The sequence below is a fragment of the Astatotilapia calliptera genome, chromosome 3, assembly GCF_964374335.1.
Source record: "Astatotilapia calliptera chromosome 3, fAstCal68.1, whole genome shotgun sequence".
NCBI lineage: Eukaryota > Metazoa > Chordata > Actinopteri > Cichliformes > Cichlidae > Astatotilapia > Astatotilapia calliptera.
This window is the reverse complement of record NC_137424.1, coordinates 84,350,997-84,376,866: the sequence shown is the minus strand read 5'-3', so window position 1 is coordinate 84,376,866 and position 25,870 is coordinate 84,350,997. Positions and strand designations below refer to the sequence as shown.

Sequence of the window (25,870 nt, the reverse complement as noted above, 5' to 3'; positions counted from 1 at the left end):
GGACATTACATGGCTCTCACACACACACTGTTACACACTGAGGAACAGTCCAACATTTTCACAAATACACTTCAAAGAGTTGAGTCATGTGAATATTGTCATCTGATTGGTTTGAATCCTCTAATCTGTCACAGAAAGAACTTGAGTTATAACGATGTGAGGAGTTCATGCTAAGTAGGCTATCATTAGTGGCTAATGCTAATTTAAGGTGAAAACCATTAGCAGCTAATGCTAATACCGTTTTCCCTTGCTTTAAAACCATGTAAGCATCTAAATGCTAAGTAGGCAGCTGTTAGCGGCTAATGCTAATTTAGGTTTTTTTTTTTTTTTTTTTTTTTTTTCTTAAGTGACATCAGAAACAGCAGCATGTGACATCACGTGATGGCGGAGCTTCAGTTCATCCTTTGTCATCTTTTTTTTTTTTTTTTTTTTAAATAGGACAGGGGGAAAAGAATGAGAGAAAGAGGGGGAGAGAAAGAAAGAAAACCTAAGGGGAGAAGAGACGGTGAGAAGGGGGGGAAGGGAGAAAAAAAAAACAAACAACAAAAAAACCAAACTCCTGGGTCACCTGTATGGAGAAAACAAACAAACAAACAGAGGAGACAGCAAACAACAAAGAGCAACACAATAATAGAAAAAAAAAGCACCATCACAATAAACTAGCTAGTCATAAATATCAATAGTTACTAAATAATAGACGATATTGTTCAGCACGCAAGATAGATAACGCACAGTGTGCTTTGAGGTAGCAGCCAAGAAAGCTGTAGTCCGCGTCTGTGAATACCCATGTGTACACCTGTGTGCATACCTGTGTGGATCAGCATGCTTGCATTCCAAAGGTTTCTCCATGTAATGATCTGTTAGGGAGTGTGGGGAGCCACAGCCCTGTCCTTTATGGTATCAAGCGGGTATGGAGGAGATCAAAACTCCAGACATCCAGAGGCCCCCAGAACACAAGAGACCAAGGAAGACCCACAGAGGGGCAGCTGCGCCACTGTCCCAGTAAGAGCTAAGGAGAGTCCCAGATGAGGGCTCATTCAGCAGCCGCGGAGCAGAAGCCAGGGGGAGTTGCAGTGACGCGCCCGTGGGCTCCGCCGGCAGCCAGCTGTGCCTGAGTGACCGAGCCCCAGGCCGAGAGGCCGGGGGCACCCCACCTCCGAAATGGCCCGAGCGAGCCCCAATAAGCGGCCGCCAAGGAGTGAGCCGGTGTGTACCCGGACGCCCACCCCCAGATACAAAGAACCACCAACGCACCGACACCTGAGGGAGTCCGCCACCGGCAGGGGAAGTGGTGGTGGGTGGAGATAGGCCTCCAAACCTTGGAGGGCCCGAGATGTCCCCAGAGAGGTGGCGTCTGATACCCTAAATGCTAATTTAGGTTGAATTAGCATTAGCGGCTACTGCTAGTAATGTTTTCCCTTGCTTTCTAACAATGTGAGTAGGTAATGCTAACTTGGCCACTTTGGTCCACTCTGGATTTGTGTGACCATGATGTATTCTGACAAACTCTACATTTACAGCTGAAGCCACAATAACTGTGTTATCAAGTACATATTTTTCTGTTATTGTTGTCAAACAACAGAATGAAAAGGTGAGCACCACCTGTTGTAATAAATCAAAGTGTGCATATTGGACATTCTAAATTAATCTGTTCACTAAGTTACACGTATTTTCACATTAAATTCTGTCGCTGTCTGGTTTTCGTCACGAGAAAACAGAACACCATAGTTGAGGCTGAATTCCAGTGTGTGTAGGTTCCACATTGAATTCCACATTTAACGAAAAGTTGAAAAGTTAGGGCCAAAGTTTCAGTATATGAAATAGAGTATGAAATAGAGACTGGCTTTTGGTGTAGAAACACGTTGAGCTCAGAGGTTTCTGTGTGTGTTTCTGCAGATGAGACGCATTCTCCGTGTGTTTCAGTGTGTGAGATACGAACATGGTGACAGTGATGGTTGAGGTGTGAATTAGAGGGCACCAGAGCGAAGACACATTTTAAGATACTCATGATAACGTCTAGTGGGCCTTGTGGATTTTGTTCCTCGAGCGGTTTCCCCACCGGTAGTTCGGACGCGGCCCAGATGTAGGATAGCAACCTTGGGTGTGGAACCCCAAAAAAGCTTGTTCATGGTGTGCCAACCCCCTTGCTTGTGGACGCAGAGGCAGGCCCAGCGGTGTCTGGTTAGCCAAGGTTGGCGACTTGAGAACTTAGGACTCGAATTAGCCTCAGTATAAACAAAGAGACTGCTGTGTAATCATGGCTTGATGTTTATTCTGGTGTAGAACAAGATACATTTTTTTTTTAAAAATCACAGGTTGAGTTCTACATTGGGTAAAAAGGTTGAACCACTCGCTTCAGCGGTAAAAATTGTTGATTGTTGTGTGCCTGTCCCCTGACGAATGTGTTTAAAACAAATTAAGAGAAAAGAAGAGGGACAGAAAAGAGGGTAACTCGGAGCCACATAGAGACAGGCTTAATTGGGTGAAATTCTCAGCTGTGTAAAAACAAAAGTGAAAGGTGAGTAGTGATGTGAAATATGTTGGGTTTTAAATTTGGAGAAATAAAGGGAGAGTGGAGAACTATTGAGAAGCAGAGAGAGGAATGTTTTGTGAGACTGGTGTGCAGTTTGTGCTGTAAAGCTGGGCGTGTGGCCTACTTGTCTATGGAGCAGTGGTGAAAATGATATTAAGGAAGTGTCTCAGTGTGTTAATACAGGTTACAGACCTGGACCAACCATCCACCACGAGCACAGTGGCCGCAGCAAAATGATAGATTAGCATAATGGGAACCACACCCAGCAAGAATCAGCAGCTGTGAAACGGACAGCAGCAATAACACTATGCAGGACAGTGATGGACCAACACGGATGATCAGGCAGCAAAAAGGGCGTGGCAGCAACTGAGGTCAAAAGGCACCTCAGAATGGACAAAACACAGAAGAAGATGCAGGTTTCACCTGCGGTGAGCATGGACACTGGAGAAAGGACTGCCCCAGTTGGGGTCAGAGCCAGGATGGACAGAACTTTGAGCAGCAGCAGCAGCAATGGATGCAAACAGTCTGAGATGGAGGGGGGCAGGACCCCTGGGCACGCTTCAGGCTGTGGTTTACCCAAAACACCAGAAGAGGAAAGTGATGAACAACCACACACATCTACACACACACTGACTTAGCATGAAGTGATACACACACATGAACACATGTGCACTCGTTGATTGAGTGAGAAATGACACACACACGTCTGTGTATGGCTGCTCAAGGCCACGACTGAATTGTTTACTGTGCTTCACACAGCCCTGAGTGGTACAGAGGTTTATTTATTTCAGAGCGCCGCATTGTCTGTCATTGAGACTTAATCATGCAGGAACAAAAGGTGCTACAGCACCTGAGGTTCTAATTCCCACACAATGTTGTCCCAGGAGGAAGCAGAAAACTTTCCTGTGAATTTCTGGTTGATTTTGGGGTTTTGCTTAGCACTAGGTTGATTTTATCAGTGAGGTTTGGGTTGTTTTCTTTCTCGAGGAGAGAGAGAGACGGTTTTATGCTTGGACATGTCTGCAACAGGCCCTACTATGTGTTATTTTATTAGTATTTTATTGGTTACGCCTGTGTTTGCTTTTGTTACAGTGCACTGAGATAAGAAATCTAGGTGTGATCCACCGGTGGTGATATTTTGTGAGTTCATGATTTAGCAATCAGCTCTTTTAACCAGGCCTGCAAGAGTGAAATTTAAAGTGCTATGAAATATTCTTACTGGAAGCAGTCACAAAGTTTGCCTCTCCATGATTATAATGGGCTCTGGAGAAATTCACTTATATGGGACACTGATCACATGAGATGGTGAGTCCTGAGTCTAAAAGGATTGCAGCGAGTCAATCCAGTCCAAAATCATGAAAAATTGTTTTTTTCTTTTAAAAATGATGACGTGATCTTGCTGGTAATGGATACTGGAATAGGTTGCGCGTGAGACTCCACTATCAGCAATACCTGGTATGGATGTGTGTGGATGAATGTGTGTTACTGGACTGTGATGGACTGACGATGTGGACTAAAGTTTTGACTGACTTTATACCGAGACACAAACTGCACCACCTTTAGAATTAGTAAATGTAGAGCAACAATTCACAGCCTGTAAGAGAAGGGTGGATGCTTCGCTTTGTTTTGTTTTTGCAGCAGCAGGAGGATAAGAGAGACTGGAGGGGGAGACTGTGGCTTCATATGAGAGTGTGGAACTGCAGACTGAACCCTCAAAATAGAGTTATGCAATAACAAACACTGGTCCACGTGATTTAGGTTCTCACTTAAAATAGACAATCATTAAAAGTAGAATACAACAGCGGGGGAGCTGGCCCCAGGGAGGGGTCACCTGCCCCTCCCTTCCTTCACTCCCCATCTCCAGCTGCCTCCCTCCTCCCGCTCCACCACAACCACCCACACATGCAGGGCCTTGGAGTAGGGGTATGTCACCAGGGTGCAGAGGAGGCTACCCCCCCCCCCCCCCCCGTCCCCTTCTGGCTGCCTCTGCCTCAATTTTATCCCACAACTTAGACATTCACATTACTCACACCCTCATTACACATACATATAGGATCTTGGGGGTGGGCACGATACACGGAGTCCAAGTTACCAACAGGGTGTACACCTCACCCCTGGCATTGTTGCCCACCTCTCAATTTTAAATACACGTAGACATTGAGGGCTAGCAGGAGGGACTATGCGCTTACCTGCTGCTCTCTGGCAGGTAGCTCCATGCCCTCCTGGGTTTTAATTGCACCTTAGAACACACATGCATCAACACTACTATGAGCGGGTGGAGGGAGGTTTGGAGTCTTCTCTCACCCCCGTTCTCTGCGGCCTGCTGGAGCGGGGGGGCTAGGAGGAGTTGGCCGTCCGGCTGCGGTCTGGGGTGTGGGGCCTCCCTGCTGCTGCGGAGTCGGGGCGGTCTGCCTCTCCCCATCGCAGGGAAAAGGGTAACACCACCTGGGTCTGGGTGCAGTTCCCCCCTCCAAGGGCAAGGGTACCTAGACCCGGTTCGTAGAGTACGCTTGGGGAGTGTGATCGTGTATACAGCGTCTCTTTATGTCTGTCTCCACGTCGGTTGAGTGTGAAGTGCACATGAGAGCATGAGGGTGGGAATGGATGTTTGTGTTTGTGTGTGCCTGTATGTTTGTGTCTATATGTCAGGTTGGGTATCAGACGCCACCTCTCTGGGGACATCTCAGGCCCTCCAAGGTTTGGAGGCCTATCTCCACCCACCACCACTTCCCCTGCCGGTGGCGGACTCCCTCAGGTGTCGGTGCGTTGGTGGTTCTTTGTATCTGGGGGTGGGCGTCCGGGTACACACCGGCTCACTCCTTGGCGGCCGCTTATTGGGGCTCGCTCGGGCCACTTCGGAGGTGGGGTGCCCCCGGCCTCTCGGCCTGGGGCTCGGTCACTCAGGCACAGCTGGCTGCCGGCGGAGCTCACGGGCGCGTCACTGCAACTCCCCCTGGCTTCTGCTCCGCGGCTGCCGAATGAGCCCTCATCTGGGACTCTCCTTAGCTCTAACTGGGACAGTGGCGCAGCTGCCCCTCTGTGGGTCTTCCTTGGTCTCTTGTGTTCTGGGGGCCTCTGGATGTCTGGAGTTTTGATCTCCTCCATACCTGCTTGATACCATAAAGGACAGGGCTGTGGCTCCCCACACTCCCTAGCAGATCATTACATGGAGAAACCTTTGGAATGCAAGCATGCTGATCCACACAGGTATGCACACAGGTGTACACATGGGTATTCACAGACGCGGACTAAAGCTTTCTTGGCTGCTGCCTCAAAGCACACTGTGCGCTGTCTATCTTGCGTGCTGCACAATATCGTTTATTATTTAGTAACTATTGATATCTATGGCTAGCTAGTTTATTGTGATGGTGCTTTTTTTTTCTATTATTATGTTGCTCTTTGTTGTTTGCTGTCTCCTCTGTTTTTTTTTCTCCATATAGGTGACCCAGGAGTTTTGTTTTTTGTTTTGTTTGTTCGTTTTCTCTCTTCCCCCCCTTCTCACCGTCTCTTCTCCCCTTTGGTTTTCTTTCTTTCTCTCCCTCTCTTTCTTTCATTCTTTCCCCCTGTCCTATCCCACAGTCATGTCTGTCCCATTTGCAACTGAAAATAAAATAAATTCATAATTATAATAGAGGTCAACCAAATGGACCAATATGGCAAGACCATGATGATCCACTTGGCATCTTTCTTGGCCTCAAGACAACAATTCTGATGGCTATAGATCCAAACGGGACAAAAAAAAAAAAAAAAAAATACAACTGACAGGGACATGTGATAGGATGTGGTACTGCAAGAGAACAAGAGCAAAGGAAAGAAAGAAAACCTATTGTGTTTAGTTTTGATCAATTCAAATTAAAATGTACCATTACACTCAGAGGATCAATATGAAATCAAAATATATGCAAATTCTGTATGAAGTACATGACTGATAACTGTTCTGTCCTGAGCTTTTGTTTCTACAGCACCCACTTGACCACACCACCAGATTTCACGCCAAAGGAGGGTAATTGCAAATATTCAAGGGAGGGATATCACCAAAAGTGGGAAAGGTAAGCCCTGATGGGGGTGATAACACCATAAATGTCACCTATGGTCAAATTCTTAAAATTTGACACCAAGCATAAAAATTCTCCAAAATTTAGAGACAGAATGGAGATCTAGATAGACATAATAGAGCAGATGAGGATGAAGCATTGGAATCTATAATATGGGGAAACTACACTCAGTAAAAAGCTGACCATGTTGATTATGTTTATTCCAGTGTGCAGAGATTGACTATTCTGACCAGGAAACCTTGTTGCATGTATATTTCAAAATGATACAGCTCTGGATGGACCAGTTACCAGGACAGGATGACAGACATTATTAAATGAGGAGAAGGAAATTTCTGGGATGGATGAACCTCTGGGTGAGTGGTTGACTGAAGCATGCATAAAATAATCATTTTGTTATTGATTGGTAATAGATTGGTAATAGGTCACATTCTCTGCTGTATTGACTTGTTGTGGACGTAGTCTACTTCATGTTTAAGCACTCTAATTAACAGATAGAAAATGACATCAAGGGAAGAATATGCAGTGCCACACTATCAGCTGCCAGTGACGGTGGGGCTCAGTGATGAATCAGGTGAGCTGGATTCATGGCTGAATCAAGACATAGATTCCCCTGCTGTGGTCAGTGAGGGGAAAACAGTGGAAAAAAAAGAAGAAAAAACGGCTTTTCAAATGAGAAGTTCATATTAATACGGATTTTGTTTCTAGGCAGTTCTGCGGACGCAGGCTCTGGGCGGAGCCAGGAGTTTAACAGATTTAACATAATAACTAAACTGATTTCATTCCCTAACACAGGATGATAAGACTGGGGCAACGATACTCAAAAGGAGAATTTCTGATACTTTCTGACATATGATGTGTTAAGGTTCAAAAATTGAGGAAGGAGAGTACAAACAACCATTGGTCCAGAAGCTCTTGGTCAAACAATGATTTTTAATGGACACATGTGGGAAGACACTCTGTACGCAGACAGCAAGTGGTCTTCAACTTTAATCAAAGCATAACAGATATTTTATACCATCAGGGTTTGATTTACTGACGCCCCCTCATGCGTCACAGATACATTTTATACATACGTCAAATCAAAACCACAAAGACCTTTGAACACAGTTTTTAAGAACATCGTCTTCCATCTTCATGGCTGGCACTTCCTGTCTACCTTTCAGTTCCTCTTTTACCGAGACAATTTTGCAGTTGCACGAACCTCTCCTCTAAATAACTCTACCTCATGTGTGTGTGTTGACCTCACATGCTCTCTGTGTCACCTCTACACTGACTGTCTCTTGTCCTTTACCAGAACAAAGGCTCATACTTATGTGTTACCACCTAACTATTTATGTCATCTACTAAATAAATGTTTTAACCAAGAACCTCTACTAAACATAATAACTGTGTGCATACGCATCTTAAGGCCTTCTTAAAGCTATCTGTTACTTTGTTAAAGCAATGATCATTTTGAATAACCTAGTAATTCAAATAGCCTCTTCTTAGCCGGCTGCTCAAAATAACTTCCTGCCTTCACTTCTGCAAACTTTCTGCAACTTCCTGTTTCCTGTCAGCCTGTCACTTAATCTTTCTGAAAGACACACACTGTTCAAAACGCAATATAAACTCCAGATTATATTCTTAATGCAATGGTACTGATGACAATTATTTAACAATAGCAGTAAAATAATTTCCCTACTCCACAGATGTCACTAACCTTTTCTTTTAATTTCTAGCTCCAGGTGTATTGACACATGGGAGTGTGTCAAAAAGGGGGAAGATGAGTTTTAACATCAAACAATGGTTTTATGAATATTCTATGACTTTATTTGTGTGTTTAACAATTTAGAAAGTAAAACGTAAGCTTGTAATGACCCAAAAGTTCCCCAACTTTTTTAGAGAACCAGTGAGAAGTATAAATCATGATTTTCATGTTTAAGCATTAATGATTGAAATAAACTGAATAGCATTTAGAGGACAAAATGTGTTCATGAGAAGTTCAGTGAGTATTGCACTGGAGAGGAAATCGTAGGACGGAAAGCTGAAAGAAACACATGATTTTTGTAAAAAGGTGGCAAATGGTAGAAGTAAAAATGGTTAATTTGTTTTTGATTTCTTTTACTAAAATAAGTGGTTATTTTTGTTTTCATATACGCATTGCAAATGTGCTCATAATGAGTTGGCACTCAGTCTTTAGAAGGTCATAAGCTTCGTTCGGCGTGATGGTCCAGACTGATATATTGCAGGTATTGACTTTGAGTGCAGAGGATGCAAACACGCTTACACACACATAGATTATGATGAGAATAAGTCCCTGGGTCAGAGCGTCCTGAACATTCTGAATATGCTAAACCAATTTTGAATCACTAGAGGAACAATGGATAATAACATTAGATTATCAAGGCTAGGCAGAGAGGTGTTTTGGTTTTCTACAGAGAAAGGAACAGACACCAGACGAGGTCACGGAGATATGAGGATCCTTCGCAGCAGAGATAGACGTGGAGACTGCCGAGACACCAACTGGGGCCAAGGGTCATGCAGTTTGGGCTCCAGCTAGTCACCTCAAAAGGATGGATCCCATAAACACAGCAATAACCATGAAGGGGTTGGCGAAAAACCAAGAACACCAGATCAACGAGGTTCGAGAGGCTCTTGGTAAGAAGGGGGACACGGCTGTGACCCCAGAATACACAGATCGTTGCTTGAAAATTGGGGCAGAATAATCCCCTGATCTGTGCAACGACTTAAGGGTGGTCTAACCCCTGAGGTCGAAGAAAGAAAAGCAGAGAATCATCCGACTGGAAGACACTGATAGTTGCAGCAATAAAGTAAAGGTTAAAAGCTCCTTGGACAGAGGTTCTAGTCTGAGTACATTTGAAAGGTACAAAGTGGCACCAAAATGAGGTTGGGGAAACTGGAGCACCAAGATAAAGCTGTGGGAGAACTGGAGAGTGATGGAAGTGTCATCTGTAACTACTATTGTTGTTGTAATCATAGTTTTTCTTGCATCTGAACTAATTTGCACCAGAGGTACACTTCAACTGTGAGAGACAGAATGGGAAAAAAAATCCATGAATTCACATGGTAGGATTTGTAAAGAATTTATTCGTAAATCAGGGTGGAAAATAAGTATTTGGTCACCTCAAACATGGAAAATCTCTGGCTCTCACAGACCTGTAACGTCTTCTGTAAGACGCTTTTCTGTCCCCCACTCGTTACCTGTATGAATGGCACCTGTTTGAACTCATCATCTGTATAAAAGACACCTGTCCACAGCCTCAAACAGTCAGACTCCAAACTCCGCCATGGCCAAGGCCAAAGAGCTTTGGAAGGACACCAGGAAAAGTATTGTAGACCTGCACCAGACTGGGAAGAGTGAATCTACAATAGGCAAGCAGCTTGGTGTGAAAAAATCAACTGTGGGAGCAATCATCAGAAAATGGAAGACATACAAGACCACTGATAATCTCCCACGATCTGGGGCTCCACGCAAGATCTCATCCCGTGGGGTCAAAATGATCATGAGAACGGTGAGCAAAGATCCCAGAACCACACGGGGGGACCTGGTGAATGACCTGCAGAGAGCTGGGACCAAAGTAACAAAGCTGCAGCGAATATAAAAACGCCTAAGTTCAGCGGCAAGACGCCATGGGAAGTGTTTATCCACAGTTCGAGCTGTTAGCTGTTGCAGCTGGTCTGAGGAACATAAAGCTCTCCAATTGGCTCTGTGCCTGTGTGAGGATGCAGCTGCATGCCTGCTGCTGCTGACCGAGGAGCAGAGGGGAGATTATAATGCTCTGGTCGGTGCACTTCAGAGGCGCTTCGGGCAGTATAACCAACCAGTGCTGCTGAGGTCGGAGTTCCACAACAGACGCAGATTGCCAGGTGAGCCCCTCCGCATTTTGGCCCATGAAGTCAAGTGCCTTTGCCGGAGGGTGTATGACAGCATGCCACCATCAGTGCAGGTGGAGTTAGCTCGGGACCAGTTCCTGCAGGCCCTAAGCCCTAAAGAGCTCTGTATGCAAACTCAGCTTGCTCGGCTGGCCACACTCAGTGCAGCCCTGGAGCTAGCGTTGGAGAGGGAGATGCTTGCAGGATCCTCTGGGGGCGCTGATGACACACACGTGGTGAGGGCTGTGTCAGCACCGGTGGAACAGATGGAGACGCCAGCGGGCCTGTGCAGTTTGGTGCAGGCGGCTTTCCTGCAGGAACTGGTCGCCTGCCCCTGGCTCATCAGGAGGCTGCAGACAGAGAGTTGTGTGAAATGATGAAGGCGGGCATCATAGAGCCATCTGATAGCCCGTGGGCCTCCGCGGTGGTGATGGTGCCTAAGAAAGGAAGTCCTAGGATGCGTTTCTGTGTGGACTACAGACCACTCAACAAAGTGACGAAGAAGGACTCTTACCCCCTTCCCAGGATTGATGAGTCTCTCGACTTAGTAGCTGGGTCCTCCTGGTTCTCCACCCTGGACCTGCGGAGTGGCTACTGGCAGGTGCCACTGTCCCCGGAATCCAGACCGAAGACAGCCTTCTGCACTAACAGGGGGCTATGGCAGTTCAAAGTCCTGAGCTTTGGTCTTTGCAACGCTCCTGCGACCTTCGAGAGGCTTATGGACAGTGTGCTGGCTGGCGTCCCACGGCAACGGTGTCTGGTTTACCTGGATGATCTCCTAGTGCACGGGGGCTCCTTTGATGCTGCCCTGGATGCCCTGAGACAAGTGTTGGAGAAGGTGGTGGCGTACTTCAGCCGGGTCCTGAACAAGAGTGAGCGGCGCTACTGTGTCACACGACGAGAGCTGTTGGCTGTGGTGGCGGGGGTGAGACACTTTAAGTACTACCTGTGCGGCACAGCATTTGTTATCAGAACTGATCATGCTGCCCTTCAGTGGCTGATGTCTTTCAGGGAGCCAGAGGGACAGGTGGCTCACTGGCTGGAGGAGCTTCAAGCCTTCAATTTCACTGTGGAGCACAGAGCAGGGACGCACCATTCTAACGCAGACGCCCTCTCTCGCCGCCCATGTGCTGCAGCTGGCTGCCGTTACTGTGAGAAGCGAGAGGAAATAGAGCGGGAACTCACGACAATAGACGGAGCAGCACAGCTCGCCTGCAGGGCTCTTCTGGTGGTGGATGCAGCGGAGTGGAGGGCACGGCAGGAACAAGACACGGACCTGCTGCCGGTCCTGCAGTGGCTGGAGAAGGGGGAGCGACCACTTTGGGATGAGGTCACTGGGTTTTCCATCTGTACCAGGGGGCTGTGGGCCAAGTTTGCAGCTCTCAGGCTGAAGGAGGGGGTGTTGGAGCGTGCCTGGAAGGATCCTGCCACGGGGGAGGAGAGGTGGCAGGTTGTGATGCCAAGGTCGCTGAGGTCAGCTGTGCTGGAAGCCTGCCATGGGAGCACTGGCTCCGGCCACTTTGGGGTCTCCAAGACTCTCCGCCGCCTCCGCCAGGGCTATTACTGGGGTCAACAGCGGAGGGATGTGGAGGACTTTTGCCGCAGCTGTGATGCATGTTCCTCACACAAAGGGCCACAGGACCAGTCCCGGGCTCAGCTTCAGCAGCAACCAGCAGGAGCCCCAATGGAGCGAGAAGCTGTGGACGTCATGGGCCCATTTCCTCGCACAGACAGAGGAAACCGCTATGTTCTTGTGGCCATGGACTATTTTACCAAGTGGCCCGAAGCATACGCCATCCCAGATCAGGAGGCTGAGACTGTCGCTGATGTATTAGTGGAGGGGATGTTCAGCCGCTTTGGAACAGCAGAGACCCTCCACAGTGACCAGGGGCGTAACTTTGAGTCCAAGGTATTTGCTGCCATGTGTGAACGCCTTGGGATTAAGAAGACCCGCACCACCCCACTTCACCCCCAAAGCGATGGGCTGGTGGAAAGGTTTAACAGGACGCTGGCCCAGCAGCTAGCCATCCTTACCTCAGAACACCAACGGGACTGGGATTACCATCTTCCCCTTACCCTCATGGCCTACAGGTCGGCAGTGCAGGACTCCACCCAATGTGCGCCTGCCCTGCTCATGTTAGGGAGAGAGCTGAGAACTCCTGCAGAGTTGGCTTTTGGGAAGCCCCCGGACGCGCCAGAGGCACCACCGGGCCGGGACTACGCAAGGAAGCTGCAGCACCGGCTGGATTCTGCACATTCCTACGCCCGAGAGCAGCTGGCGAAGGCAGGCCTGCGCCAAAAGAGGAATTACGACATCACCACTAAGGGGAGGCACTTCCGTGCTGGGGAGCTGGTGTGGGTCTACAGCCCAAAGAGGAGGAAGGGACGGTGTCCTAAACTGGATAGCAGCTGGGTGGGGCCTTGCAGCGTCCTAGAGCGAGTGGGGGAGGTTGTTTACAGGGTGCAGTTGCCTCCTAGGGGGAGGATAGTAGCGCTGCACAGAGACCGGATGGCCCCCTACAGAGGGCAGTCCCTCCCCTCCTTTCCAGAGGGACGTGTACAGAGCGTCCATGACCCTGCTCAGAGGGGCCCCCGACCGGGGCTGCGTTCCCCTCCCTCAGACTCTTCACCCCAAAGCCCCGAAGCTCCGCGCCCACCTCAGGGGCTCAGGAGGTCAAGGAGGGAACGCAGGCTGTGTCGTTCCCTCGGGGACGAGGAACTTATTGCTGGGGGGGCAGTGTAACGATGGTTAAGTGTTATTGTACAGTGACATGTTGGTTATCTCTGCACACTGTTGTTGTTCCTTTAAGATTAATGTTTGGTTGTGCTGCAGGAAGTAGGGAGGGTGGTGTGGAGGAAGGGGAGGGGGGGACCTGGGTTCTGTGTTATGTGTGGGTGCCAGGCTGAAGAGAGGTGTAGCACGAGGGCGCTCTCCCCTGAGTTAACAACCCGCTTGCTTATGTGCCGAATAAACGGACAAATTGAGACCCCAACCGTCTGGTTCTTGTGAATGTTACAATATCCTTTCTGTATGGGTGGTCTTTGAACGCCGCAGTACCGAGTCCTAAACACAGCTCAGAGCTATGTTTAGTGTCCCGCTGCGATGCGTTGATATTCAGATTTCACCAGTTTGAAGAGAACATCTGTTCACTGGTCTCTGGTCACCACCTGCTGTCTGAGGCCCAGGAGAAGAGCAGCAGCTGGAGCAGCTGAACATGATCCTGTAGCTGGGCCCTGCAGTCAGTGCAGGCAGATATCTTAGACCTGATCAGGGGAAACACTGGGGGCTCAGCCCTGGAACCACAGCAGCTGTTTAAAGTTAGTGTGTTTGACAGTAAAGTGAATGTAAATGTGAGACACTGTGTGCTCACAGCTAAAGGCTGCAGTCAGCTGTGTTAGAGCCTCTTTCACACAATCATCCTTTAATAAACACGCAGAGCTCCATGTTGATGAAGCATGATTCATGTGTGTAAACTAAGTTTGGGATATTAGACTGAATTCTTAAATTTACAGATTTTTCAATGGACTCTGGTGGCAGCAGGTTTGATTTTTACAGTGAATGAAGGATAAAACCCCTCATTGTACTGTAGAGCCGACAGCCTGCTGCAGGACCCTGAATGCATCATGAGTGTACAGGTAAACTCTCAGGTCAAAAACATGAATCTGATCCTGGATCAGTGTGTTCAAACACACAGTGAGGATGAAACGCTGCTTTAGTGTTAGTTTCATGTATTTGCAGGTGTTACTGCTGCTGTTGGGATCAGCCTGTCTGTAGTATTCAGAGTATTTACTGCACTGAAAGTCCTGCATTAGAATCCTGCTGATGTTCATACTGACATCAGATGAAGGTAAAGTGTTACAGTAGAAGTTTAGTACCTCCCACTCGACCATGACCACTCTCATCATGAATGTCTGACTGTCAGCAGGATGTTTGGATGAATGTGGAGCTGAAACAAAGTGTTGACAGATGTTTGTTACAAACAGGAAAATGAGCAGAAATGAATCAGCTCTGAACAAACAGCCGCCTGTCATTCTTCTTCTTCTTCTTCTTCTTCTTCTTCTTCTTCTTCTTCTTCTTCTTCTTCTTCTTCTGCTTCTTCTTCTTCTTCTTCTATATCATATATTATTATTGTCTTTGCAGACAAACACGTGCTGTTCATTCACTCAAACTAATCTATTCTGTGTTTTTCTACGTTCAATAGACAATCTTATGTGCTGCGTTCACTGACTCCATCCTCTCTGACTGTTACTGAAACTCAGCAAAGCCACAGACTGACTGCAGCGGCGTGAAATGGAGAGCTGTGATTGGTCAGAATGTTTGTGACAGCCAGTCCCTGTTGGTGGGAGGCGGGCTGTGAACCCTCAGGCGCACAAACGCCTCCTTGTTTTTTCCTTCTTTCCCAAAGTTTTTCTCTTCTGAACTTTGTGCCTGACGCTCTGCGTTAAGGTAACGTTAGCAGTGTGTAATGTTTCCTGGCTAACATCAGCTGTGTGCAGCTTAGTTCCAGCACAAATCTGCCGCTCCACAGTTCACGGTAACGGACTCACAGCTGGACCAAGAGGCTGACCGCGCCCTGAGCTCTGAGTGAGTGAGGCCGCTGTACGTGACGTGGAAACAGATGTTTCTTTGTTTTTAAGAGAGAAAAAAAGTTTTCCGTTAGTCTCTGTGTTTCAGGCTCTGTGCTCTGGGTGTTGTGTAGTAATCCTGAAGCTCCTGAAAGAAACCACATGAAAAATGTAAAGTTAAAGTAAAGCTGTTTGTCATCGTGTGACTGCGATAAAGCTACACCAGAAACGCGCATTCCTCCGCAGCGTCATTACGTCACTGAGCAATTCAGCAGAACAGCCAGAAACTGGCTGAAATTCTGAGTCTGCAGCCTTAACTGTCCATAGGGCCGCGTACTCCAAGGATGTGTGAGGCTCGTAGGCTCGTGAAATGGGACGGCTAGCCTCCGTCGCGCTGCCCAGGTTGCCTAGCAACCATGATACTAACAGCTGGAAACGTTTCATACAGCTGTGTTTGACAGAAATGAAGGAGAGCATATTTAGTTCATTTGTTTCTACATGAGCTCTGTGTGATTTGATGAGTATCTGAGGCTGAGACCACAGGACTGTAAACGTGATTGTTGGGCTTCATTTCTGTGCTGAACAGTCGTTTAAGATTAGCTGTAAATAACAATCAGCTGATGTTGTTCGTGAGACTGAAGTCATCTCACTGTGGTGATGTAAATATAATATGGCCAATATTGTAGTTATTATATTAATCATTATTAGCTATTACAGCAGTGAACACGAACTGTGTGTCAAATACTGAGCTTCAGTAAAGATTCGAGTTGCAGTTATTTATTTCCTTAAATCTTCAGTCAAAGACAAGTATCTGTGACACTTGTTAAGGTTCAGATATTGAGGAAGGAGAGTACAAACCACCATGGTCCAGAAGATCTTGGTCAAACAATGATTTTAATGAACACACGTGTGGGAAGAACAGCTCCGTCCGCAGACAGGAACTGGTCTTCAACTTAATCAAAGCATACACAGATTTTTATAGCATCAGGGTTTGAATTAATGACGCCCCTTCATACGTCACAGATATATTTTATACATAGATCAGATCAAAACCACAATGACTTTTAACACAGTTCGAAAGAACATCATCTTCTATTTTCATGGCCGGTACTTCCTGTCTACCTTTCTGTTCTTGTCTTAAAGTGGATTGTTCCTCTTTCTTGCCGAGACAACAAGGAACGGTTCCTCTTTTACCGAGACAATTTTACAACCAGACATGACTAACCTCTCTCCTCTAAATAAATCTAACTAATGTGTGTGTGTGTTGACCTCACTCAGCCTCTATGTCACCTCTCACCTACTAACTGTCTGTGTCTCGTCCTTAAATGCTTCTTTCTCAATTCACCTGTTGCACTTCTGACCTTTCACCAGACCAGAGGCTCATCCTTAGGTACAATAGCCTAACTGAAACTACATGTACTATGTTGAATAAATGTTTTAATCAAGAACCTCTAATGAAACCTTAATATAAAATGACCTGATATAAGTGTTTTGTAAGCATGTATTGCAATTCCTTCTATGTTCTAGTTTCCCTCAGCATGGATCATCTGGACACTCTCACCAGTGAAGCTTAAAACCCTTAATGAACTGAACATCAACTCAAATAAGCACAGATATGCAATATGTATAAAATAGTTATAACTGCATCTGGAATACAAGGTTAATATAATAACTGTGTGCATAAGCATCTTAAGGCCATCTTAAAGCTATCTGTTACATTGTTAAAGCAATGATCATACTGCAGATTATATTGTGCTGGTAATAATGATTCTTTAACAATAGCAGTAAAATAATTTCCCTGCTCCACACAGTGTATATATAGATGTATTATATATAAGAAACAATTGTTCGTTAAATATGTTGGCATTATTACATTTGGCTCAATGCTTACATATATGTGTAAAAACAAAATGTACGAGCTGTGATAACTGTGTCTGATAGAATGAAGAGCAGAACCTGAATAGATATGCACCATTTATACTCAGCTTCACGAATCAAAACCTTCCTGTGTCCACAAATGTCTAAAACATTTCTCTCCATCACACATGCAGTTTTGAGACAAATTTCATGCTGCCAGCTTCATGTAGCTTTCCACAAACTAAGCTATGTTTTGTCTTAAAGATAAATCTATTCATCAACACTTTAATTTTTTCCTCAAGGTTTTTTTTCTGTGGCTGAAAAACTGTAACAGTGATGAAGAACTCAGTGCTGTCATTGCTTATATCAGCATCATCCGGTGACTCCAAGCTTTTCACTCTTTAATATTTTATTTACATTTTCTGAGTAGCATTAACATTTGTTAGCTTAGCTAGCAGAGCAGCTAGCAGTCAGAGTATGAACTCTGTAAGCAGTCAGTTTGGTCCTGGACATTGTTACTGACATAAAGCTGCAGCCATGTTTGACCTTTGTAGGACTACAGTAATGGAGGATTTGGAGGCTGAACTGGGCTCTGTGACACTTTTTGTAGTGAACTGATGAAAGCTGTGTCTCAGATGTTAGTCCAACACATCAGACTCTGCAGCTCTCATGTGCACATGAATGATTTGTGTTTCCTCTGCAGGTAGAAAGTGTGTGTGAGCTGAGCAGCATGGATCAGTGTGAGGACAGAGAGGAGGGAGCCCCTCCCTCTAAAAGCACTCTGTGTGGGGAACATGAGAGCCAGACCAAAGCTCAGAGGTGAGATGACCATCTCTAACTGTCCATGACTCTTCTCCATGTCACAGCTCAGCACTCACATCACTGCTCCATCATTATTCACAGGGACCAGCCTGGACCTCCACCCAGCTCTGGGTCCTTACAGAGTGACACGTCTATTGGTCACATCGTTAATTTTAAACTCCAGCCTGTGTCTGCTGCAGAGAGGTGAGCTGTTAGTAACACGAACTCTTTGCTGTCACTTTGGTGTCTGATTTAAATGAACTGTTTGATGTTTCCTGGTCTCTAATGAATGAATCCTTTATTCTATAAAACATTTAAAACTGTTGCTGCTCACAGTGGGACCATCAACACCTCAGATGCATTTAATGTAAGGTACAGGTATCTGTTTAAAAACAAGTAGCCCTGCACAGTGTAGATGACTGTGTTTACCTCTGGGTGGCGCTCTGTTCTTGCACTGCTAACACTAGTTCAGATGATCCTTCTGCTCATTCTCAGCCTTTAAACAAGTTTCTCTTTGGGATGATGAAGTTATTTTGAGTCTTCATCAGCTTCTGCAAATGAAAAACACATTTTTCTTCTCTAACAGGATCAAAGGGAGACCAGCTGGACCTGAACCTGGACCCAGCTGTGTGTCCTGTAAGAGTGACTGGTCTGCAGATCGTCCCATTCATTTTAAAGTCCAGCCTGTGTCTGCTGCAGAGAGGTGAGCTGTTAGCAACATGAACTCTTTGCTGTCACTTTGGTGTCTGATTTAAATGAACTTTTTTATTGTTTCCTGGTCTCTAATGAATGAGGAATTCCTTTATTATTATTATTATCGTCGACGACTGATTTAATAGTCGACGCGTCGTTTGAAGCTTTGTAAGATCCCAAAAGACGCAGGAATAAGTAGCAGGATTTAAGAGTGTAATAACGGACTGAAACAGAAGATGGCAGCACTGCATGTACAAGGATGCCAGCTGCCGTTAAACCCCGAACAGGGCTCTAGAGTGCGACCAAATTTTTCAGTGGTGCGACTAAAAGAAAATATTTGGTTGCACCTGTGCGACCAACTGTTCAGGTAGCAAAAAAAAAAAAAAATCTGCAGCCTTCCCTGTGGTCAACAACAGACACACATTTTGCCCCTATCGTGGACTAAACCAATCAGAGATAGTAAGGGGTGGGACCTCTCTGATTGGCTGTGGTCCAGTTGAAAGTGCAGGTGGAAGTGGGAGGTGAGTAGCTTGAATAAAGCGATATCAATTCATTAAATCCACTTTTAAATATAACCGTGTTTTGCCAGAAACGCCAGATTCCAGAATCAGCTTTGTCTTTCTCGGCTTTCTCACCCGACGGCCCGCAGACGGACACGCTGTCGGAGCTTAGCGGTTCTGATGCGTCCGGTCCGCGCTGTGTTTACGTCTTTTTGCGCTGATTCTGAGCTGCAGGTTTTGTCTCTCCAACCAAAATCCACCGAGTCAGCAGCAAAAGAAGCAGCAAACTGCGCTTCACATTTGATCAATGTCGTCATGAATTTTGCTGTTTTGCTTCCACGACTATTAAAATCGCACTTCACGCACAGCTAGCTCTCTCTCTATCTCTGTACTTCAAGAACAGTTTCCCGTCTCCAATCTCTGTTTTCTGTATTATTCATTCGCTTATTACCCACCAGTCTACCGTTGTTCACAGCGCTGTGGCTGCTGTCTTTTTCTTTTTCACTTAAATGACCTCGGACAAGAAAGCCTGTTTTTTCTGTTGTTCAATACTGAAGAAATTTAAACTTTATATGCAGAACATTGTAGAATATTTTTAAGGTTATCTGCTATAAAAAGCCAGACCAGGAAAATCTCCTTCATGTTTTTCTGTGTTTTATTCTCAGTTACTTTCACACAAAGGCATCTGCTGTGATGTTCACAATGCTGATGAAGTCAGTACTGATAAATGATCAGAGTTATAATATTTCTGACTGTCTGAGGCTAAGTTGAATCGAATCGGGACTTTGAAAACCAGAATCGAATGGATTATAGAAATCAGTGATGATACGCAGCCCTATGAGCAGCCTAGGCACGACAGAAGTGGATGTAGCTGTAATAGGAAAAGAACTATTGCTAACTTTTCTGTTAAGGCCTGATCCTTCTGAAATTCATAGCCAGTGCTCTGACACGGTGTCATCAATCTTTGAATGCTGAAAAAACACAGTGTGTCCAGAAAAACACATTATATTATATCAATTATTATAAAATTTGTGTGCACCTAACTTTTGTGCCGGTACGCCTAACTTTTTAAAGTTAGGCGTACCGGTACGCCCATGGCAAAAAGTTAGTCTAGAGCCCTGCCGAAGAAGAAGCAGCTGTGTCCCAGAATTCATAGCGCGGCCCAGCTCAGTTTCCAACAATGGCGGCAGCTAGTTAGTTTTAATATTACTCTTATTATTCTTTCTGGGTGACAAAATAAACGTTTAACATATTTTCAGGCGAGAATGTAGCTGTGTAAACCTCAAATATCTGCTCAGTTTATCAGGACACCACATATTTTCAAAAGGGCTCCGACGTTTTCGGAGACGTCTGTTACCCACTAGCTCGATAGCTAGCCGGGGGCTAGGCTAACTAGAGCCGTGAGAGCACCGGACTCCCGGTGTTGTGCCAAAAAGTGATTTCCAATGTGTCTGTGTATTTTATATGAGTAAAAACTTTACATGTGTTGGTAATAGACTTCGGTGAACAGGGTTTACAAAGGGGTTATAAATTGAATTAAAAGATCAGTTTTTCAAGTATCTTTATAACTCTGTGTTACTGTACTTAGGGTGGCTGTAGCTCAGGTGGCAGAGCAGGTCAGCCACTAATCAGAAGGTCGGTGGTTCAATCCCAGGCTGCCTCCTGGCTGCATGCCAAATATCCTTGGGCAAGATACTAACCCCATGTTTGCCTACTGGTGGTGGTCAGAGGGCCCGGTGGCGCCAGTGTCCGGCAGCCTCGCCTCTGTCAGTGCGCCCCAGGGTGGCTGTGGCTGCAATGGAGCTGCCATCATGAATGGGTGGATGACTGAATGTAGTGTGAAGCGCTTTGGGGTCCTATGGTCTAGAAAAGCGCTATACAAACGCAGGCCATTTACTTACATTATAACAAATTCGGTGCTTTATCCCCACTTAAAATATGTTTACAGAACTATTGTAATTAGTTTGCCATTTCTGCTGTTCCATTGGCCAACTTACTCTGACAAAAGACTTTTAATGTTGATGAGAATTGCATAAATAAAAGTCACTGCCAAAAACTGATTGTGACTTCTACCTTGTTACACAAATGTTGTTTGTGGCCAAGATGACTTTATGTTATCCATGAGGGATCCATTTGACATATGTTTCACATATTATATCCCAATAAGTTATTTATACCAGTTTAAATATGACCAATCAGTTTTTGGCAAATACCGGAAATCAGTTTTTGGCAGGCAATCACTATTTGGCACAACACCGGCAAATCGTTTTCAAACCCACCGCTGACTTTCCTACTCAGGTTAAACATGATATATGAGTCACTTAGATAACTTAAAATGTTATTTGTAATGGAGACCAGGGGTTCCATTACCTGGTTGGTATGGTTAATAATAAATTGTTGGATTGAGAATTTAAAATGGGTAATAAAGAAAACACATTAGTTCTTATGGAGTCTTTTATTAGGTTATTTGACATACGATTAAATTGACAGCTTGTAACACAAAAGAGACAGTGGGACTGGCCATCCTACCTGTGTCGGAGAAGAGCCAAAGTTAGAGCTGCTTGCAGTTAATCATTTATCAATAACCTAAACATATGCGAAATGAGAACTTGTAAAGGTACTCACCTGTCCTAGTTGCTTCTTGCAGGATGTGGAGCAAAAGAGTGAAAACGGCTCAATCACCTGTTTAAGAGCTCTTGGGGCAGACCAGTGTGCCAGGTTAGGGAGTATGGATAAAGAGGGTTTTAATTTAGATAGAAATGGGTGAAGCTTATGTTATTGGTTTGTTTATAGTATGTGTTGGAAATATGTATATGTTTGTGATGTGCTTTAATGTTATTGTATGTTTGTTTGTGTGGAGGGTTATGTGTTCATTTTGATTAGTTAACCCCCATACTTGGGCTATTCCGGATGCTCACCTGGAAAAGGTAGAGTATAAAAGGAAGCCATTTTGTTTATTTGTAGTAGTGTTTTGCTGTTATCATGCTCCTTCTTTAATAAAGTGCCAATCCATGGATGTCTTTTACTCCAGTCTCGCGTCATATTATTGGACAGAACCTACGACCGCCGGCCAAAACTGACAAGTGGTGTCAGGAGTGCTGCCTCTAATGAATGAGGTAAATATGATGACGAGAAGTGGAAAGAAGAATGACAGTAATGAAGTGGCAGAGGATGGTGAAGGTGCTACAGCTGATCCAGTGGCTAAAGCAGGAGCTAAACCTGGCGATAGACTGGATGAACTGACAGCTCTGGTGAAATCATTGATGCAGTCTCAAGCAACAAGAGACCAGAGAATGGACAGAGAATCAGCCCGACAAGAACAAAGATGGAAAAGTATGCAACATCAGTTTCAGCAAATGCAAGTTCAAGTAAAAGAAATGACAGAACAGCAGCAGGAACAAGAGGACAACCAAATCGAGGAGGGAAATGAACCTGATGAGGGGCCTAGTCTGACTGGTCAGCAGATGTGGTCTCTGCCAAGACAGGAACCATTTCACCAGAGAGATCCCAAGTTGTTGCCACTCACTCCAGATGATGATATTGAGCATTTTCTCACTACTTTTGAGAGAATGGCTCAAGTTTGCCGTTGGCCGAGAGAAGAATGGGCTGTTCGACTCGTACCTCTGCTCACTGGAAAAGCACGTAGTGCTTATGTGCATATGGACATTGCTGATTCAGAAGTCTATGATAAAGTAAAAGATGCCATTCTTGCTAAATACGAAATAACTGCTGACACATACAGAAGAAGATTTCGAGCCCTGGATATGCACCCAGGTGAAACTCCAAGAGAACTTTATGTGCGATTAAAAGATATGTTTTACAAATGGGCGAAACCTGAAAAATCTACAGTGAAAGACATTTCTGAACTAATGATCTTGGAGCAGTTTCTGAGGATGGTCCACCCAGATCTGGAGGTGTGGATCAGGGAACGTGCCCCCAAATCTGCAGAGGAGGCTTCACAACTAGCGGAAATCTTCATCTCTGCCAGAACAGGATCGAGAGGAACCACCTTTGGCCGGGACAGCTTCATGATTGGACAAAGTAAGTCTGATGGGGGTGTAAGGAGTGGTGGTATAGGCCAGAGTAGAAGTTATCCTGGAAGCAGACATTTTGTTTCTGGTAAAAGTAACAACACTAAAAAGTCACATTCAGGTTCAAAATCAGATGTTAGATGTTATCACTGTAACCAGTTAGGCCACACTCAGTATACCTGCCCAGCAACAACACAAAGTAGGCCATCCCTTTTGTGCTCAGCCCCCAGACCCACATTGCCAGGTCCTGATCATGAAGCAGTAAGAACAGCACCTGTACTTGTTAATGGTCAGCGTGAAGAAGCACTCCTAGATACAGGGAGCTTTCAGTCAGTGGTTTTGGCTAGTTTAGTACCAAGAGAGCTATGGAGTGACACAAGGACTAAAATAAGCTGTGTACATGGTGATGAGAAGGATTATCCCATGGCTGAGGTGTATTTGACTGTAGGTGGCCAGACATTTCTCCTGCCAGTGGCTTTAGCACCCAGACTACCATATGCAGTGATATTGGGCTTAGATATACCTACACTGTTAGATCTGGTGTCTAATGAAGTTCCGGGACATTCACATACAGTTCAGGTAGATCAAGACCACAACTTACAGAAGCAAGACATTGTTCTGCAGGCACAGCCAGAAAGTGCAATCCCCAGTTTGATCACCACAAGAGCTCAGAGTGCAAATGACCCGTTAAAAGAGCTACCTTTCTATGATGAAGAATTAGAAGTAAGCCCAGCAAAACCAGCTAAATCTCGAGCGCAAAGACGAAGAGAAAAATTTAGGGGTTCATCTAGGTTAGAGGGTGTAGACCAGAGCCCCAACCTCCCTCTGGAACTTGATATCCCACCAGATATCTCTTCACTTCAACAGGCAGATCCATCATTAAAATCCTGGTTTGATAAGGTGTCTGAGGTTGATGGACAGATGCAAGGGAAAGTAGATGTGTTGGCAGATGCAACCTATGTGCTGAGAAATGGTGTCCTTTATGAGTGTAAAGGCAAGACTGAAGCCATAGCATTACCACAGGCACTAAGAAACAAAGTCATGGAACTTGGTCATTCTGTACCTTGGGCAGGCCATCTTGGTTTTCAGAAATCTTTACATAGGATTGCAAGCCGTTTTGTCTGGCCTGGCATGTACACTCAACTACAGCAGTTTTGTAAGTCGTGTCAGATATGTCAGCTCACCCTAAATAAAGGAGTGGCCCGTGCCCATCTTCAGCCATTGCCTGTCATAGATACACCTTTCGAAAGAATAGGAATGGATGTAGTGGGGCCCCTTGAAAGAAGCTCATCAGGTAATCGTTACATCTTGGTCATTTGTGATTATGCCACTCGTTATCCTGAAGCTTTCCCCCTAAGATCAGTGAAAGCGAGACAGGTTGCCAATTGTCTCCTGCAGTTGTTTTCTAGAGTTGGTATAGCTAAAGAGGTCCTGACAGACTGTGGCACAAATTTCCAGTCTAAATTTCTACAGCAGGTATATAGATTACTTGGCATAAAAGGTATTAAAACCACCCCTTACCACCCCCAGTCAGATGGACTAGTAGAGCGTTTTAACCAGACACTAAAGAACATGCTGCGCAAATTTGTAACAGACACTGGCTCAGACTGGGATCAGTGGCTGCCTTACTTGTTGTTTGCCTATCGCAAAGTGCCACAGGCCTCTACAGGATTTTCACCATTTGAACTGCTTTATGGCCGTCAAGTGAGAGGTCCACTTGACCTGCTGAAAGAACAATGGGAGAATCCAGAGCCTGATGGAGATAATGTAATAGCTTATGTGCTGAAAATGAGAGAGACTAGAACAAATGACAATACTGGCACAGCAAAACATGAAAGTGGCTCAAAACAAGCAGAAAACCTGGTATGACAAGAAGGCCAGGGAAAGAACATTCCAACCAGGACAGCATGTGTTGCTGTTGCTTCCTACGACAGACAGCAAACTGCTAGCCAGGTGGCAAGGCCCCTACAAAATTACAAAACGTCTTGGCAATGTTAACTATGAGCTGTACATGCCTGACAGGAGGAAGAAACATCAGGTCTTCCATATTAACCTGTTAAAAGAATTCACGCAGCAGCAGCCCACCACACAGCAGCAGCAACCGCCAATGCAGTCCATGCAGCAGGTAAAACAGCATTGTCTTGTTCGGGTAGTCAAGGACGAAGAGGAGGGAGAACAGTTTTTTCCCACAGGCAAATCAGGGCCAAGTTTAGTGTCACTGGCCCATCTTAAGCCCTCCCAGCAGGGAGATTTAAGGGCTCTTCTGGATCCAAATTTGTTCCAGGAAAAACCTGGTTTTACAAAACTGGTACAACACAAAGTCCACTTGAGGGATAATGCTCCACCCCGTAGAAAATTCTATAGGATTCCTGAACGCCTGGTTTCACAGCTGAAGAAAGAAATCGACCTAATGTTGTCACTTGGGATAATTGAAACATCAGCGAGTGAATGGTGCAGCCCAATCGTTCTGGTCCCAAAAAAGGATGGAACATTGAGGTTTTGCATTGACTTGAGATATCTCAACTCTGTCTCAAAGTTTGACCCCTATCCAATGCCTCGTATTGATGAGCTCTTGGAAAGGGTGGGGAGAAGTAAGTTCATTACCACTCTTGATCTAAGCAAGGGCTACTGGCAGGTGGCCCTAGCTCCAGAGGCAAAGGAACTGACGGCCTTCAAAACCCCGTTTGGGCTGTTTCAGTTCAGGGTGATGCCGTTTGGTCTCCAAGGGGCACCAGCAACGTTTCAGCGGCTGATGGACCAGGTCTTGAGGGATGTGTCAGACTTTGCTGCAGCATACCTAGATGATGTTGTGATATTTAGTCAGACCTGGGAGCAGCATGTGGCTCACCTGCAACGCGTTCTAAAGCTAATCAAATCTGCTGGTCTTACTATCAATCCTCACAAGTGTAAGATCGCACAGAGGCAGGTGGAGTACCTTGGATATGTGGTTGGACATGGACA

General features: G+C 45.5%; 1 protein-coding gene and 1 long non-coding RNA gene across 5 annotated transcripts in view; one reads left to right on the top strand and one right to left on the bottom strand.

The window, feature by feature from the left end:
* LOC145426036 (uncharacterized) overlaps positions 1–25,870 on the bottom strand; it is a 315,349-nt gene that overhangs the window by 130,707 nt on the left and 158,772 nt on the right. The gene's annotated exons all lie outside the window — the stretch shown is intronic.
* Positions 1–25,870, top strand: part of LOC145425991 (NACHT, LRR and PYD domains-containing protein 12-like) — a 262,822-nt gene that overhangs the window by 161,478 nt on the left and 75,474 nt on the right. Inside the window, exons 1-4 of one of the 4 annotated variants that reach the window (XM_080299525.1) lie at positions 14,839–15,046; positions 17,588–17,703; positions 17,788–17,889; positions 18,272–18,388. The exons of the other annotated variants lie outside the window; for them this stretch is intronic. Coding sequence (XP_080155651.1) covers positions 17,615–17,703; positions 17,788–17,889; positions 18,272–18,388 — 308 coding nt within the window. The 5' untranslated portion in view covers positions 14,839–15,046; positions 17,588–17,614. Of the gene's footprint in view, positions 1–14,838; positions 15,047–17,587; positions 17,704–17,787; positions 17,890–18,271; positions 18,389–25,870 lie in introns of those variants that run through there. 4 annotated transcript variants of the gene reach the window in all.